Source organism: Anarrhichthys ocellatus, unplaced genomic scaffold, assembly GCF_004355925.1.
Source record: "Anarrhichthys ocellatus isolate YVR2014 unplaced genomic scaffold, GSC_Weel_1.0 scaffold86, whole genome shotgun sequence".
Taxonomy (NCBI): domain Eukaryota; kingdom Metazoa; phylum Chordata; class Actinopteri; order Perciformes; family Anarhichadidae; genus Anarrhichthys; species Anarrhichthys ocellatus.
In genome coordinates this window covers 2,383,062-2,401,091 of record NW_022280116.1, presented here as the reverse complement: position 1 = coordinate 2,401,091, position 18,030 = coordinate 2,383,062, and the positions used below count along the sequence as shown (strand labels likewise).

At 42.8% G+C, this 18,030-nt stretch overlaps 2 protein-coding genes across 2 annotated transcripts in view; both read right to left on the bottom strand.

The window, feature by feature from the left end:
* Positions 1–13,053, bottom strand: part of hibch (3-hydroxyisobutyryl-CoA hydrolase) — a 30,725-nt gene extending 17,672 nt beyond the window's left edge. Inside the window, exons 1-11 of the mRNA XM_031875019.1 lie at positions 12,940–13,053; positions 12,566–12,608; positions 12,289–12,420; positions 11,889–11,973; positions 11,341–11,421; positions 11,159–11,211; positions 5,297–5,375; positions 1,972–2,117; positions 1,285–1,371; positions 1,090–1,148; positions 635–716 (exon numbers count right to left, since the gene is read on the bottom strand). Coding sequence (XP_031730879.1) covers positions 635–716; positions 1,090–1,148; positions 1,285–1,371; positions 1,972–2,117; positions 5,297–5,375; positions 11,159–11,211; positions 11,341–11,421; positions 11,889–11,973; positions 12,289–12,420; positions 12,566–12,608; positions 12,940–12,971 — 879 coding nt within the window. The 5' untranslated portion in view covers positions 12,972–13,053. The remainder of the gene's footprint in view (positions 1–634; positions 717–1,089; positions 1,149–1,284; positions 1,372–1,971; positions 2,118–5,296; positions 5,376–11,158; positions 11,212–11,340; positions 11,422–11,888; positions 11,974–12,288; positions 12,421–12,565; positions 12,609–12,939) is intronic.
* A 1,400-nt stretch (positions 13,054–14,453) lies between these two features.
* LOC116398591 (keratin-associated protein 21-1) lies at positions 14,454–17,303 on the bottom strand. The gene is made up of 4 exons (XM_031875021.1): positions 15,972–17,303; positions 15,815–15,861; positions 15,184–15,704; positions 14,454–14,863 (listed from the first exon to the last, which is right to left on the bottom strand). The coding sequence occupies exons 2-4, from the start codon at positions 15,831–15,833 to the stop codon at positions 14,828–14,830; spliced, it is 576 nt and encodes a 191-aa protein (XP_031730881.1). The 5' UTR covers positions 15,834–15,861; positions 15,972–17,303; the 3' UTR covers positions 14,454–14,827.
* Between the last annotated feature and the right edge of the window lie 727 nt (positions 17,304–18,030).

Below are 18,030 nucleotides of genomic sequence, written 5' to 3'. Positions count from 1 at the left end.
CCCCCCCCCCCCCATAATAACAGCTGACCGGTTCTATAGTATTATTAATCCTGGAGCGATCAGGAGGGGGACCATGAAGAGAGGGGGTCTAATCTGGGGCTTGTGCACTGTTACATAAGGTTATACGCCTTCCCTCCCAGGTTTGATCTCACTGGAGCATCGTGACGTACCAATGACGTGAAAAACTAATTAAGAGATGAGAGTCACATCCACGAAGAGTCGGTTTTAGAATCGTTAAGGAAGATCTGTAGAACGAAGCCACTCTGGGTCTGCTCAGAGCTCTGAAGTCTATCAGGAGGGGATTCTGGTCCAGCCAACAGGACTACGACTAACCCCATTAAGTGCTTAAACTGAGGTAACCACTAATTACTCACATTCAAAGCCAAATAATGCCCTGGCATACATCCCAGCACCTTCAGTGGGATTTATCTGATGGTGGAGTAACAGGACTGCGGAGCTGCAGTTCGCTCAAATAGTTCATCGAACCACAACTGAAGTGTACGCGTGTCTGAGAGTCGATGGCAGGGACTGCCAGCAGGCCTCTGCACCCGTGTCGCTACATTTCTGCAGAATTACTTGGAGAATAAACTGATTGTGTCAGTGATTGCAATCAAGCCGCAGGTCAAGAGCATACCTCGGCTTGTTTGTTGGAGAACTCTGAGCCGTCTGCCTTCAGGTTCTGCACGACGCCCTCCACACTGCTGGAGCTGAACAGCCTGAAGGGAGGGAAGGTTACACCAGTTCACTCTCCATTAAACTAAAGTCAGAATGTAATAACAAGCATTTTCTGTGTGGCGAAAATCCTATAATATCTTGTTCCTCTGTGCCACGGAGCTCCATTGTTGTCCTAAAAAACGATTAAGAACATCAAATCCTCAGCTAAAATAGTCCGCAACAAACACGCTCCCTCCTGTACTCCTGTTTGAGTAACATCTGCCAAAACACTGCCCGGCTGTTCATCCTCAATGGGAACCAATGGGACTTGGGGCTGAGTGCCATATAAGCCTCATCCTGTAAGTACCTCGCTGTTACTAGTTTTTGTGCTACTCCTGTCAGATTAAAGTTTGGGAAAAGAAATTCAAGGCCTACCTGTCAATGTCAGACATGTGTTTGTCCAACACGAACGGCTTCTCAGAATCTAGACCGCTCTGTGGACAGAGAACAACCATCAACACAGACAGACACTGACTCTCAAGAGTTCATATAATAACATATGTCCGAACGCCTCATTGCCCTTTTTAAGCTGTTTTGGATATTTTGAGGTTCAACGTTGAGGAGTCTTACCTGGTTCTGGTATGAATCCAGCACTCTGGAGACGTCTTCAGCAGAGGGAGACTTCAAGCCCACCAGCTCCTTCTCCAGCTCTGGGATCTATTGAAGTAGAAGGTTCGACATTAAAATGAGCCACTGGAAAATATGCTTGCTGACTTGTTTATCTTTGTGCAGTCGAGTGTGGTTACTACAGTTCTACTACAGTACGTTTTAACCAATAAGCCAGCAGTAAGGGGACAGTGCAAAGGGAACTTTGGTTATGGCTTCAATCAATGAGAAAAACAACACATACATTCAATAGATGTACGAGGTATTTTTCCAGCCTTGTTTTTGATGAAACTGCTGTTAAAGTTGCACAAACAAACTAAATCCACCCGCTGCACATCTGTCCTGAAAATCAAGGTCAGAGTCCTGAATAAACTCTGCCGCCCGCTGTTCTGACCTCACACCAACAGCAAGACAAACACAACCTACCAGCGCCATGTTGGCACCTTTAAACAAGAGTGAGACAGCCACAGACTCAGCATCCGGCTTTCCAGCGGAGCTTTAACCTCTCCCCCCTACCGTGCTCCTGTCCTCCACCACCACTCTCACTCAGATAATGCATTGAAATGAATACATTGGTAAAACTCCTGGTTGTTTGGCCCGTCGAGTGTTTGCCTTACCGTCTTATGAATGGCATACAGCCATGTACCATACCTTCTTAGACTCTACAAAGTGAGTGGCGACTCCAGCTCTCTGCACGTCTCGTCCCTTAAGACGGAAGCCCGTCAAGGCCAGGAATAGTCCCAGCTTTCCCCGGAGCCTCGGCAGAAAATGGCCACCACCCACATCGGGGAAAAGCCCTGTCAAAATAAAACAGAGAAGAGTTTAAAAAAATGAGATAACGATAGATTGTCCAACGGTGATTCTTAGAAACATAGACTCATACACCAGAATGACTGCCTCGTGTTTGTTTGTCTGTCCAAAATATCATCACTTCATCATTTTATCTATTAGACAGTTGTGTGAAATGGTCAAAATTAGAATACGTATGAGTTACGGCCAGAATCGTGATTTGTGAGGTCACAGTGACCTCGACCTTTGAAAGACAAATTTCAATCAGTTCATCCTAGTCTAAGTGGACATTTGTGCCTCATTTGAAGACTAGACATCACGTTCATGACAATGGGACGATGGACAACTTGAAAACACAACGCAAAGGCTCTCACAGCGGCAGAATCACTATGATATGGATCCCTTTGAAGCAGTTTAAAAGATGGCAAGGTTTCCCAAAACTAAGGAGGGAATATATTATCACCCACCCCACAGATAACAAGTCAACATGTAAATAATATCTAGCATCTGTTATTTAATGACAATTACACACTAGAATCAATGTACATAATACAGCTAGGGGTGGAACTAACTATTGTTTTCCTCATTTAGATTAATTGACCAGTTATCTTCTAGATTAATCAATCGATCCTTTTGTCTACAAAACATCAGAATCAAGTGAAAAGTGTCCTATAGCCCAGGGGTAGGCATCCTTAGGCACGCGATAGGTAAACCAATAGCACACTAGCAATAAGTGGAAATGTTGACGTGCCCTTTAATGTGCAAATGACCTCTTTCACAGCCATTAGCAGCTAAGCGGCCTATTATTTACAGTAGTTTGATTTCTTTCCACTCCCACATTCTGCGAAGACCTGCCCTACTCTGCCTCCGATTGGCAGAGTAGGGCGATAAACATGCGGCTTACGCGCAATCAAGATTATGAAAAATGTGCAGCCTTAATCTGTGTGAAATGTGTTCTGTATTCTCAATGACGTTTCCATCTGATTTCAATGTTTCTGACAGGAGATAAGGTTCCATTGGTCACTTTAGGTTTTCTGACGGCTTTTGTACCGTGGCTTGAGGCGGGGGGGAGTGGATGTGAGAGAAGGATTAGATGAGTTGACCTGATTCACGGCGGAAAATGTAATATCATAAATGCGAGAGATTATGGCTGTCGTTCAGAATGCTAGCAGGGCCCAGGTTAAATCTGTTAATCTCGCCACAGAAGGGGTTAACGTTGCGCCGTGAGGCTACGTGTGTGTTCGTGTGCGACTAGTTGTGAAGTTATTATTCTAACCTTTAAAAACACATATCCTGAGGGAGTAACAATAATTACCTGGAAGTCTAGGGCCTTCAGTACAAACAATAGTGTCAACGTGTGACCACAGCAGCTCAGAGGATTAACAAAGATTTCCAGCCTACTTGCCAAAGTGACTGATGAGTTTTAAAGACACCAGGAGATCCTTGCTTTATCTAAGAGCATAAATAATGAGACTAAACAAAACACATCTCATGTGCTACTTTGCCAGAAAGTACTGGACAACACAAGGCTGTACATGCGTGGATTAGAAGAGCAATAAATGCTAGACACACCTTAAAAGACACACATACTGCATCGTATATCAATCAGCTCATATAACCAATCATCCGCCTCTGTAATTGAATTGAGGTCCCATTTCCTCCTACTCTTCAGCCTTTGGGAAAATGCCACGCACGCACGCACGCACGCACGCACGCGCGCGCACGCACGCACGCACGCGCACGCACGCACGCACGCACACACACACACACACACACACACACACACACACACACACACACACTTATTTTCTGCTACACTCAATTCCTGTCCGCGGACAACATAATCTTCATTCCTGCACTGCTCCGTACATCTCGGTCATTTCCAACGCACGCCACCGCCCAGAGTAAAGTGTCAGCTGAAGATTTATTGTGGAGTCTGAGCCCAGAATGCTCAGGAATCAGCTTGATGTGTGTGTGTGTGTGTGTGTGTCTGAGCGAGTGTTTTATTGTCAAATAGAGGATGATGCGAGTGTCCTTGGAAGTGTGCGAGTGTGAGGTAGTGAGATCACACAGTCACTTATTTAGAAAATGAACAGATACACATTAAATCTGCAGTAAAAAAAGAAAAACGACTAACCTTGCAACTTCTGCACAAAATACTTTGACTTGATTCCAATGCAAATATAATACAAATTTGGGCAGAAAGTCTGTCGAGCCTTTTAAACTGATCATCGAAGATGCTCGAGGACCATCTCAATGTCCATTAAGCATCTTTGTGATGTGAAAACACAGGTCAATTCACAGGCTCTTCCTCGCCACAAAACCAGAGGGATTCATGCTTTGGTAGAATAGATTCCTGGTAATAATTCATACACAATTAAAGAACTGTGATAAGCCATCTGGAATTAAGTAACAACCAGCTACTTCATGCCAACGTCGGCTGTAATTCGTTAGTTGTTAGAGATTTGGTACTAATCTCCTCAGTGCCTCGGGAGACGGCCATCTGTCCACTGTGGCCAATTAGCTAAAGAGCAAATTTAAGCTTAGTACTCTGGCCGTGAAACACTAAGAGACGTTCTTGATCATTTCTCCATGCAGCAAGCCTTTTAGTTACTGATCAGGTGTAACTATATTATGTATCATTATTGGTTTTTGGTGGTATCAGATTATGCAAATGGTAAAACCACACACGAAGACTTTGAAAATTAAAAAAAGGTTGGATCCCATCTCTCCCCTCTTGATAATTGTTCTATTTCTCATCCACCTTAAAAGATCAGACAAAATAAAAACATGGAGGTCTGCTGTCCTCTCACCATGTCAGGTCGGTGTGTCCTGCAGTCATGGCTTCATACGCGTTAATCATGTCAATGTCAGCTTCTCACGTGATTTACAGCAGATCACAAGGGCTGGGCCAAATGGTTTCAATCAATATCACATTATCAAAAAACCAGGATGACATTTAATCATAGAATGAATCTGCCGTACTTTGACTTTGATGAAAAACACTTATAATACAACTCATCTATCCCTCTGTGTATTCAAGTCTCCCAGCTTCCCATGCAGACACACATCATGTCTATGAGTGCATTTGATTTGGATTCAACCGGGTCTGCAAGTGAAATCACTGCTAACCACCACCCCCCCCCCCTCGAGGTCGACAGGAGCTGGTGCAGCTGGACGGTCTTACCAATGGCCGTCTCTGGCATGGCGAACAGCGTCTTCTCAGTGGCCACTCGAAACCGTCCGTGAACTGACAGACCCACACCCTGCAGGAAGAAGAGAACACGGTTACAAAAAAAATAAAAAAAGGACTACACAGCGGGGGAAGCGGGCCAAGGAGGAGACATCAATAACCGAGAGACCCTGAGCTGAAGATTGAGATGGAAAATGCTGAGTAAAAAAAATAAAAAGTAAACCAGGCCGACCCCCGCGTCAGTGTGCATGATTTGTGTGTGTGGCTCCCAGCCGGGAGAGAGGTGAAGGCTAAGGAGCGATGCTGGTCAGACGACATCTTCACTACCGTTTACAATTATGAGGTTGCCATGGAGACAATACCCTTGACTATGCATAAATCGTGTCGATACACGGAAAGGTGTGTTGTACTGTGTAGAACTTTTAGGGGGGAAAAGGCCCGACTAATAACAGTCTGTGACACTCAGACAGCAGAGATCAGCCTGGACAACAATGAACTTGAAGGACCACTGACAGAAAATACACACACACCCACACACACTTTATTTGAATGATTGTTCCGACTTAAGTCACGCAGCGACCGACAGACTCGTTGAAGATGCTATTAATAGCACTAAAGGCGGAGAGAGACCATGACGTAGAGCCGACATATTTTCACATCTAACTCGGTGATTTAAGGCTTTATTTCAACCAAACCAGAGGGGGAGTTAGCTGGAAGTGGAAAGACGAGGCTAACCATGACGGCGCGATGAGTTTTATTTTGTTTCGGTCAAGTTTAAGTGTGTTCCATGATTAGCGATGTAAAATGACTGTGTTCTTCAATGAAGTTTGAGACGGCTGTTTCCCATCCAACATGGTGAATTAAGGGTTTATTTAGACCCAATAGGAGTTGGCGATTGTTGGAACAGGGATTTCTGTAGAGTTTCAATGGAATGCGTTTTCCTCGCCTTTGAGAAACACTCCTGTGTGCTCCACTGGCTGCTCCACTGTTGATTAACCCCCATATCAATCTCTAAACAGATGAATAGTACTACCTGATGCAATCACGCCACCTGCTGAGGGCTGAATCTGTGCCAACCAACCATTAGCGAAAGTGTGATTACCTTATCTTCACCTTGTTCTTAGAGAACAGCTAGACAGCGGCACAATATCTGATCGCAGGAGACGAAACAGACCTGAAACAACCAGATCCCAAAAAAAAAAAAAAGGCACACAAAAGAGACAGACGGTGACTTATGTCGGCTTAAGACATTACACAATTACATGATGACAGCACTTCAGTCGCAGAGCAAAGACAGGCACCATGTTCAGAGTGGAAACAGGAACTCAACAGATTTCCGACGGACGGCGTTGTCGCGCAAGCGTAGCACAGTTAGCTGCAAGCCGCCGACTCAGCACTCGCCACGATGAGAGCCGCGTGGAGGCAATTAATGCATTCTAAACAGTCTTATTGAGCAACTTTAGGAACACATTTCAAATTTTAGAGAGAGATTGACAACGTTCAATGAGATTACGTTGAAGCTAATGATACTATTTCTGATGGCTGAATTCCATTTTGTTCCGGTATTGTGCATGCTAACTCGCTGTCACGTTTTACTGGGACACTTGAATAGAGCAGAGCCATGTTTAATGTTATTAGTAACACCTGGGCTTTTCCTACTGTGATGTGTGCTGTGAAAAAGTGTTTCTTCATTTCTGTGATTTTAAGATCTTTCCCCTTGACATTCTGAAATGAAAGTAAAATCCAATAAACTATTTCTCTATTAATTATTTCATAATAATAATAATAATAATAATAATAACAACAACTTGAGTTTTAATACGGTACGGAACAATTTCACAATCTACTTTAAATATTTTACTGCATTGTTTTTCATACCCGTTTGTTTCCTACTGTAATTGACACTAGCCTTTTTTAAGTTCTATACGTGTAAGGTAACACTGAAGCAAAACATCCAGAGCTCCTCCTGTCTTCCTCTATTGTTTGATACTGAATCATTCATGTATAAGATGAATAAACCTACATCACAGCAGCCATTTCCTCCAAAGTGTAGAAATAACACAACCTGAAAACATTTTTCGCAATCAGAAAATGAAAGACAAACAAAGGAAACAATAAACGGTCTTCTTGCAATGATCGATGGATGCACCGGTACGGAATGAGGGTCCGTTTGATCTCACATTACCCGAGTTTTACCATAAAAGCAGTGGAACATTGTTACGTGCTGGTGTGGCACCGCCGAGCACCATATAAGAACATGTCTGCAGACGCTGCTGTCAACAATGGAAATGTGCAAAAGTGTGCAGACGAGCATGTTTATAGCTTATGCTTACAAACAGAATAGGCTGCAAAATTTACAACCTGGCTGGGAAGAGTTTACACTGGCCAAGAGTACAGAGGGCTTCAGGAAGTCCTCGTAGGGATATTTGGTTTACTGGATACAGAACAGGTGGGGTGAAATCCATTGCAATGATGTCGAGTACTGTAGTTGTAATACTTTTCACACCTCAGTTCCTCAAGAGGAATCGAGGTACCTCCCCAAAAACATTTTGCAGAAGAATCCCAGTTTGCAACATCAGAAATGATTAGTGACGCCGTGCATGAGAGTGGAAACAAGTGGCAAATAACAGTTAGAAACACTTAAAGAGAAAGTGACGTTTGTTTGAAAATTACTTTCCACATCACTCTTGCTGCACACAGTCTGGAAGATGAGAACCTCAATGCATGGATCAAAATCTGCCCTGAGGTCTGTTTCTGTTTTTTTGGGGTCCTCACTCTGTTCTCATTAGATGATGTGTGGACATTAGGAAACAAGAGCTCTGTTCTCCAGAGGAAAGAGATTACAGCCATGCGGCTCCGGACAAGTATCCATCAGCGGCCACTGCGCCTCGTCTGTTACAAACCCTCTTGAAAAGCGGTGTGATCCGAGCCAGCATGCGAGGAGCACTGCAGCACGAACACGATAAATGTTTTGAAATGTGAAGAGCAAAACTCAAACACGCTGAAAAGTCAGAGACACAGATTAATAACACTTCAGCATTCACAGACCTTCATTCTGGGGATTTTAAACTTGGAGAGCGATGAATGATGTGCGTGTGATGAGATCCCACTGATGTAAGAGAGTGTGTGTGTGTGCGCGTGTGTGTGCGCCCGTGCGCGCTTTGACGTGCTAAAGACATGCCTCTTCCCTCCCCGGTGGTTTGTTATATCTAAATGCAAGAATACTCGCTTGACGTGGGAGTTCTGCCGCGAGCTCAGTGCAGATCTGGGAACAGGGACTCTGGTCCTCTTGGACTCTTCCATATATAGAACTAGGCTGTTTTACAACCACTACACACATTAAAACAGCAATCGCCTTGAGGATGGTTTGCGTCAACATTAGTGTCTTCCAGTGGCGGGCCGTGCATTTTATACCTGGGCCTTCACTGCTGTCCTGCAGCTGAAATACCACCTTATAACCTCATGATGGCACCACAGCTACGGTTAATATTAGTTTCTAGGGCTGTAGCTATATACGTATTCGTATTAAATAGTTCGGTACGAGGCTTACAAACCGAACAATACGTTTGAATAAAACTAGTGCATTTGGAAAATGCAGAAGCTTAAATTGTAGGAAATATAATGTTTTCTGCGCTCATGTAGGAGACAATGGTCTGTGTGACCTCTGAACCGGAACAAAAAAAACCACAACAAAAAACAGCTGGGGCTCCGCAAGTGTTCTGGGAGGCTACGCTAACTAGCTTAACGGGAAAACAACAGCAGCAACAGGCATTCTGCTACACACTCAAGGGCCATTCAGATATTAGATGTAAAAAAACAAAACGCAGTTGACTTACCAAATGCTGTTCACTTAAAGACAAACTCCATGCTCCTTTCTTTGTTGACAAAGAGTTTCATCCCATGGTTAAATCCCAACTCACAAATCTGTTTCTCCTCCTTCAGCCATTGAGTGTTAAAAAAACAAAACTAGGTAAAAAAATAAATAATCTACACCAAGCAAAATGCAAAAAATGTCATAATTTCTTCCATATCTTTCAATTTGAACTCTCACTACTCCGACTAAGCCTCTGCTGTTAAATTTCGTTTCACGATAGTCACGTGCTCGCCCACTGACCAATCACAGCACACGCTGCATCTCACTGCAGAGCTGCTCCTGGACACTGAGCTGCACGTAACGCTGACGTACTTGTAGGCCAGCTAGCAGGCTCTGACATGTCAAAGAATACGCCCAACATGTCAAACTAAAGATCTGATTGGTTGAAGACTATGACAATCAACAATATTGTCCCCATTCACTTAAACTGCAAAGGGATTCACTTGTGAGTCTGCAGGCCTCGGACCTCTCTTCTTACCGAGAGACACAGAGGTGAAATCTGATTGGATAAAAGCTCTACTTAAAACAAGCTGCACTGGAAGCAGAGCAACTGAGGAAGACAGTAGCTGTGCAATGAGAAAATAAGATAATGGGAAAAATATTTTTATAAATTATAATACATGTAGTGTATTTATGAAAAATTATTACATTATAAAATAGCTATTCTGTTTAGACCAGCAGAGAAGGCCTTGAAGGCCCTGATGGCCCACCACTGGTGTCTTCTCTCTACTGATGTGACAGATGGGAGCTCTTCAAAATCACGTTATTCCCAGAGCCATAAACCCATTTACAAAAAGACAAAAAGAGAAAAGAGTTGAAAACTTTGTGTGATAAGCAGCGCGAAGGAGTTGACGAACCTTTCCACTGGGGTGATGGACGGAAGTGACTTGTCTTGTATCGCATCATATGGTGCCACATACGTCAGAAACAAGCACTCAGCTGTCCCTGATTACCCCCCATTACTGCACTCTGCTACCCTACGTTGTTTCTCTTTCCCAGTGTTGTTCTGACAAATAAATTATAGCTTCCGTCTCTCTCTCCTAAGTGGCGGTGTCATTGTCATCATGACGGTCTAAACACGGGGGGGGGACACAAGCAAAGAAGATCATTTGGTTTTCGGTTCACAACCTCTAGGATTTATCCCGCTGTGAATTACCCAGTTTGAAATGTTTACTGCACAATACCAACAACAAAAAAGCTGCTTTTGTATCGGCAGTCCTAAGCAGCCCAAAGAACTAACCATCTTTAATGGAAACTGACACATTGGTACAGGTCAGGCCAAGATGGTGATCACTTTAAGTCCCTGCCATCAAAGAGCGACATTTGACCCTTCATATATATATATATATATTCTTGCAGCTTTAAAGGTTTTAGTTGTTTGCTCTGGTTGTTCTACATCCAGTCGAACAACAGAGGACAGTAGAACATACAAATTCTCGCACGCACGCGCACGCGCAAACACACACACACACACACACACACACACACACACACACACACACACACACGATGAGTAATGACCCTGCAGATACCGGTCGCGGTGAGCAACCTCAGTGACCCCTCAGGAGTAAACTCACTGTCAAGGTCATGCAGTGGATAAAAGAACAGACTGAACCAGGCGATTGAATCAATATTAATAGTTTATCGCCATTTGCAATAAAGGTCCGTCCTGATATATAATTTATGTGCATTTGTGCAGCTGTGTCTGAATAATGTCTGATAATGCTTAATGTTGAGCAAAGGCACCAATTCAGATCCCAAACATATCTGACACCTGGAGCTACAACAAATGTGGCAGCAGCAAAGCGCTTCATATTTCATCCAATCAGAGGCCACCTTGCCACCGGCAGCAGCAGATAGTTCTCTACTGACACCTACAGGCATATTTGAATAGCCGTAGAGAGAGCAAAGCTTTTCACTCAAAAAGGAACCAAGACTCCACCCATATATTACCAACTTTATACATTAGAAACAATACTCACGCCTCCCATTGTTATTCCGTCAATAAGGGCGATGTAGGGTTTCCTGCATGTTCCTTAAAAGATTTAAAAAAAGGTGTTGGTGTGGTGTTTGGAGATGTGTTATAGTGAGATTTTAACTGAATAAGGGCCCATAGATAACAGATATTTGATGATACGGGTGTAATAGAACTTGTAACGCTTACCAATCGCGTTGTTGAGAATGTATTCCTCACGGAAGAAGACCTCTGCCAGAGAATCTCCAACTTTTCCTGCTTCTGTGACCGCTGAGAGGAGAAAACAGATCAAAGCAGAACCATGTCTGATTACATTACTGTCTCTCCAGACCCAGTCTGTGCCTCTCATGTACTGTCTGGCATACATTCAGGACACAGATGAAATCATCCATATTGCAAGATTAAAAAAAAAAAAAAGATCTATATCCCATTTCCCAAGTTGCGACTATTCTGGTAGCTGATGGCTGCCATCTTTGTTTTGATTTGGAAACAGAGGCACAAATTAGGAAACTCCTTTTTTATCATTCAGTAGACGGAATCATTTTTCATCCAGATGGTTTTAAGAGGCTTTGGGATTCTGGAAATACCTTTAAAATAAAAAGTGTTTTCAAACAACCTTCAAAGGCTTAATTTTATTTTAGGAGAACTGATGTGATGTGAATATCTGCTATTACATGAGAGGCTTAAACTGGGGCTACACAGAGCCCGCTGATTGATCCTTCAAGGCGACTGCTCACCTCTGATGTCTCCACCAGCACAAAAGGCTTTTCCACCTGCTCCTCTGATGATCACAATATCAGTCTCATTGTCATCTTCCCATTTCTAGAATGAAAAAAAATAAAAAAGCAGCAAATTGATAGGAAATTATCATCAAAAACAAATGTTAATTGTGTGCGGCACCAGCTGAAACAGGTTTCTGCTGCATTTAAGTGAAAGTTGAGACGATATTAAACACAACTGGATGACACAATGGGTTTTGGGATATTAAAAAATTAAAAAGGGTTTTTGTACAGAGTACAAGTATCTATCCAAAGCCATTTACGATCTGTAACACACTGTAATAATAAACAGTTGACACGCTCCAGGTCTTGACATTGGACCCAGTTGAGGTGAGCATTAACCAAGCTTTCCACCTACCTTGAGCTGAGGGTGGATCTGTCGGATCATGGTCAGGTTGAGAGCATTCAGGACTTTGGGTCTGTTCATGGTGATCACACCTGCGTTGCCCACTTTCTCCAGAAGAACCCCTGGATCCACCTGACTCGACATCTGATCCAAAATAGAGACGGCGGGACAGAGTCTGTTAAGTCTTTACAAGAACCCATTGAAATGCACAGTACAACTAGAGAGAGCCTCACTACTCAATACTGTAACCCTGCAGTAGAACATGCAGGTATATGAGGGGGCTGCTCACCATGTGGCCCTGGATTCGCTGCAGCCTGCAGAGGGACCTCAGCCTGCAGGAAACAGGAGTGGAGAACAGAAATATTATCAGTAAATTTATCAATGAATATGTCGCCTTCTGACAAATTCAAATTCGGAACATTAACATAAATACATATGACCATAGACTCCCAGTTCGACCACTTACTATCACGACATTGTTCCTTAGTTATACTACACAGTAACGTTAGCTAGCATCCTATTGACTTACTTCAACCTTAGCCAGCATGTCTGCCATCATATAACAAGCTGACGTCACATATGACACCAAACTGTGTCAAGAAGACAACTGACACCAAACTACACAGTAGAAGTTCAGGAGGAGCACTGTCACTTGCAACATACCTGTAAGCAGATGTCAAAATGGTTAAGGACATTATTATCTTTGACTTAAGTGCCGTGACGAGTGGCTGCACTTTCAGGTACAGCTTTTTGCTCTCTCTCTCTCTCCTCTGTACTTTCTGCGTTTACTTCCTGAAAGAGCCGCAGAGCCGCCGCTGATTGGCCGGCATGGTGACGTCACGGTGGTCGAACGCACCACCGAGAGAGATTCAGTCGGCGCTGGTTTTCCGCCACACTGCCCCCTACTGGGCAGAGGAGGTACTCTCGGTCCTGTGTTCTTAAAATACGGAACACATTTATCTGACTATTTTATATTTTTTGTGTCCATTCCTGTAACTATTAAAAAACAATAGTGAAAATACCTCCTTGGCCAGCAGTTTAACAGTATGACAATGCTCTTTGGACTGTGTTTACATTGGTAAAACTCCCTGCTAACAGTGGTTAAGAGTAGGCCTATTCTAACTTAATGCATTTCCTCATTTACTGAGTTAGCCTACTTGCAATTTACTTTGAGTACACCATTTTACACCACAGCATTTTACAGGGAAATATTTATTTTAGTTACCCAACATTATGTAAAGTAGTTAAATGAGCTTTAGCTACAAAATAATATAATATAAAACTCTGACAGGGATCATTCTGTAGAATGAGTACTTTTAGGCATTCTGTGTATATATGTGTTTTATTTTCTTTATTTTCTTTCTGTACTTATGTTGATACAAAGCACTTTGTAACTTGTGTTAAAAATAAAAAAAAATACAATTGACTTACTTACTTTGGATATTGTGAGTACAATGTGCTGCCAATACAATACTATACTATACTACACTATACTATACTATGCTATACTATACCATACTATGCTTTTACTTAAGTAAAATTATGAATGCAGGGCTTTAAGTATTGTAATTTACGCATTGCTACTTTTACTTAAATTGGGATCTGGATGCATCTTCCATCCCTAACTACAAATACTGTGCAAGTTTTTTAGTTTTTTATTCAATTCAATTTATTTTTGTATAGCCCAAAATCACAAATTACAAATTTGCCTCAGAGGGCTTCTTCACAATCTGTACACATACGACATCCTCTGTCCCGGAACCCTCACATCGGAACAGGAAAAACTCCCCCCAAAAAAACCTTTAACGGGGAGAAAAGAGGGAGAGACCTTAGGGAGAGCCACAGAGGAGGGATCCCTCTCCCAGGATGGACAGAAGTGCAATAGATGTCATGTGTACAGAATGAACAACAGAACAGAGCAACAGAGCAAATTCAAGAACAATAAATGGTGAACTTGTAAAAGGGTGGGTATCGACATTAACAAGTGTTTGATTGCACAGGCTATCATAATGAGATTAGGGTGACTGCACTGCAGTGACGGAGGTGTGGCTGAGCAAATGTACTCTCAGTGTACCTTCCCTGGGCAAATAGAGAGCACACCTTGGTGACATTAGCCGGAGTAGTAAATAGGTGTATAAAGAAGAATGAAGACAAAATAAAATGGAAATGCAATACAGTGCATTGTCACACACAGAAAGTAATTTTATTTCAATTCATCATTAACACGATCATAGATCAAATAATGCCTGCAATGTGTCTTTCACACCAAAGTTATTAAATGTTAATAACTGCTTATACTGCATCAAACCAAGTCATGATATGGCTGACCTAAAATCATTTTCAAACATCCAGCATTGTTGGATGCTGGATGCCTGTCAGGTGAGAGTCAGAGACTCTGATTACATTTTTGTAAAAATACAGGTGCTCGATACAAATATATGTTTGAGAGATTATATGTGAAGAAACATTTAGGCAGTGACATATTGATGATAATATTTGTTCGGAAGGCGAAGGTTTCAAGGTCTTGTTCCCCCTATCCAGGAGTCTTCGTCTAGTCAGAGTCGCTGCTGCAGGAGCTGCTGGAGGACTACAGCAAGATGACACGACACACAAACATCAGCGAATCACTTCAATCATCTACAAAACCAACGTGAAGCTTGAATTATGGCTGTTTTGTCTACATTACATTTGAGAAATGTGGTTCATTTCTTAACTAAAGATTGGGAATAATTTGCTGACATTGGACCAATAATACAGCATTTCTTTGATTTCCTGTGATCAGTTCACATTAGGCAGTAATGCAAAACTTTTTTATGTTCTCTGTTTCACTGTTTGAATTCTAAATAAAGTCTATAGTTTCCAGAGCAAACATAAACAACACATCATATTTGAGAAAATGAGTCTTACCCCGTGACCGTCCTTTCCTTTCTTGTGGCATTTGCCATGCTTGTGACCATCCTTGTGCTTGTGCTTGTGTCCGTGGCACTGTCCGTGGCCCTGTCCATGGCCCTGTCCGTGGCCCTGTCCATGGCACTGTCCATGCCCCTCGCCGTGGCCCTGTCCGTGGCCCTGTCCGTGGCACTGTCCATGCCCCTCGCCGTGGCCCTGTTCGTGGCCCTGTCCGTGGCCCTGTCCGTGGCCCTTTCCGTGGCACGGTCCATGCCCCTCTCTGTGGCCCTGTCCGTGGCACTGTCCATGCCCCTGTCCATGCCCCTCTCCGTGGCCCTGTCCGTGGCCCTGTCCATGTCCTTGGCCAGGACCATGGCCTTGGCCGGGACCATAACCAGGTCCGGGTCCGTGTTGGCCTCCGTATGGACCCTGAGGCTGAGAAGGGTAGTTCATCGGTGGTGCAGTGCCTGGAGGGTGTTGAGGGTAACCCCCTGGCATCTGTTGAGGATGGTTTGGGTAACCAGGAGGGTACTGGTTTCCTAAAGATAAGGAGAAAAAAAAGAAAATGCCATACAGTTAATACTTGTCAAAAGTGATTATCAAGTCTGTAATGCATATTCATTCATTTAAAAGGGGTTGTGTTATTAACCTTGGTTGTGTCCGAACATTTTGAAACCTCAGATGAATCTACAGATCCTGCAAGAAAAGAAAAAAAAAGCACAGTTCGTCTTTTAACACACATACACAACCATGTAAGAACCTAAGTGAGCGGCAAATCCTCAGCAGAGTTTCAGAGGTGAACTTACCGTGTGCTGGAGAGCAGACCCACAGTCGCAGCCGTCACCTGAGGCTCCTTTTAATGCGCAGTCCACTTCACATCACCAGGGGCAGGGCCTGAACTCCCATAAGAACAGTTTAGCTTTGTGACCTACATGGGTGTGAGTGTGTTATTCTTTAACGTACAGTCAGTATAAAGTGTATACAGTCTGAGATGTGGATACATACACCCATCAAAAACAATTGTGATTTTTAAAAATAGTTTTACAACTCGTATTTTTGTCTGGCAATGGAGGATGTTTTGATCATTTGATCCATATCGATTTTAGTTTGGTTTATTTGGTATGGACATCACAGTAGTATTAGAATAGTATTATTGCACAACGACCAGATACACTGTGTTTAGTAGCTATAACGCTGACTTACAACAACCTGTCCCCTTTAACAAAGAAGACTGATTGCCCAAATGAGGCTTAGGGCCGTGTGTTGACTCTACTGGTGTCTTGTGACAGATTCATTAAGCAGGGAAGGAGCTTGACATTAAAAGTAGGCATCTAAAAACAAGCTCTAAGTTGGAATAGCACCTCATTGTTTCAATCCATATTTTATTATTGTCTAGTTATACAGTGATATGATGGGGTTTTTATAGTTGATTGTGAGACCTGCGACCAGGTGGTGACACAGCATGATAAGTGTATGAATATCAGACGCAGACATTACGTACCCGATTATCAAATCTTAGATGTGAGTCTATGACGATTCCTAACCATTGTCAACCTTGAGATCTTGTTTTGATAAGCGGACTATCTGCACATATGTATCCCTACTCAACACTCAGAAATGATTAATCATTAATATGTGGATGACTCAAATCAGAGGGAATGCAATGTGTCTCAAGTTTAAACACGACATCAACTAATACTGGAATAATCACTGCACAGTACACTGCACTGCACAAACACAGAACTCCACTGATTGGACCAGAAGCGTTTGGGTCCATAGAAGGCAGTGTAGTAGCAGAAGCAGCAGCCGCTCACCCAACGAGAATTTGCAATATTTCATGGGGGCAGTTTATTTGGCTCGCCTTCCGGTTTACATTCACACGAAAAGGCACCAGGCTACTCTGCCTTACTGTTTCCACTGAAAAGAGGTGCTGCTAATCATATATTACACCAATATACAGTATGTGCCAAAGATCAAACGGTGCTATTACAAGAACATAAATAGCATAAATGAAGGATTCACAGTGATTAAGCAGGTGATTAGAGGATTCATGTGAATGTCCTGGGGAGCGGCAGGGTGTGTAGCTATTGGTGAAAAACACTGCTGGACAAAGCTCTTGTTCATTCAACGCTCCCTGGGTAAATACAGATAATATGAATACACACTGATAGATACACATAGTGTAATGGTAAACTACAAGGTCAAGTGAACTAAAGAGGCAGAGGCACTGTAGGGATTACTTGCTTTTATGATAAACAGAAAGCAGTTTGATGTTGTTTATCACAAGGGAACAATAGGATCAGTGTCTACTACATCAGAAGCAGACAATATGTCACACACCGACTACTGTGAAATGTAGTGAAATGTATTGGCTGAACACTTCATAATATGTGACAGTTAAACCTGACTTTAACAGGTTCGATAAAAAACAAACTTTGAAATATAGGTGGTCAAAGAAACGGTGAGATAACAGGATGAAGGTTTCCAGCTAGCAGCCTGTTCTTGTTTTTCTTTCCCATCTTCATCTAGTCCGAGTCGCTGCTGCAGGAGCTGCTGGAGGACTACAGCAGGGACAAACATTGACATTTCATTTAGTGACGACGTGTCAATCAGTTAACGGAGTAATATGAATTCATTACTGAAGTTACAATCAGTAATAATCAGTTTCAGTTGTGTGTCTTTGGGTGATGAATTTATTTGTGGATCTAGGATTCCATTAATAAAATGATTCATTCTTGACTTACTTTATGCTTTGTGTCTGTGGAATGACTTTGTTTGCTGCTTTTGTATTTGTGTTTACGGTTTGGGCCACACTCAACCTTAAACCTACACTTGGTTTGGAGAGAGCTGAGTGACACATTTCAC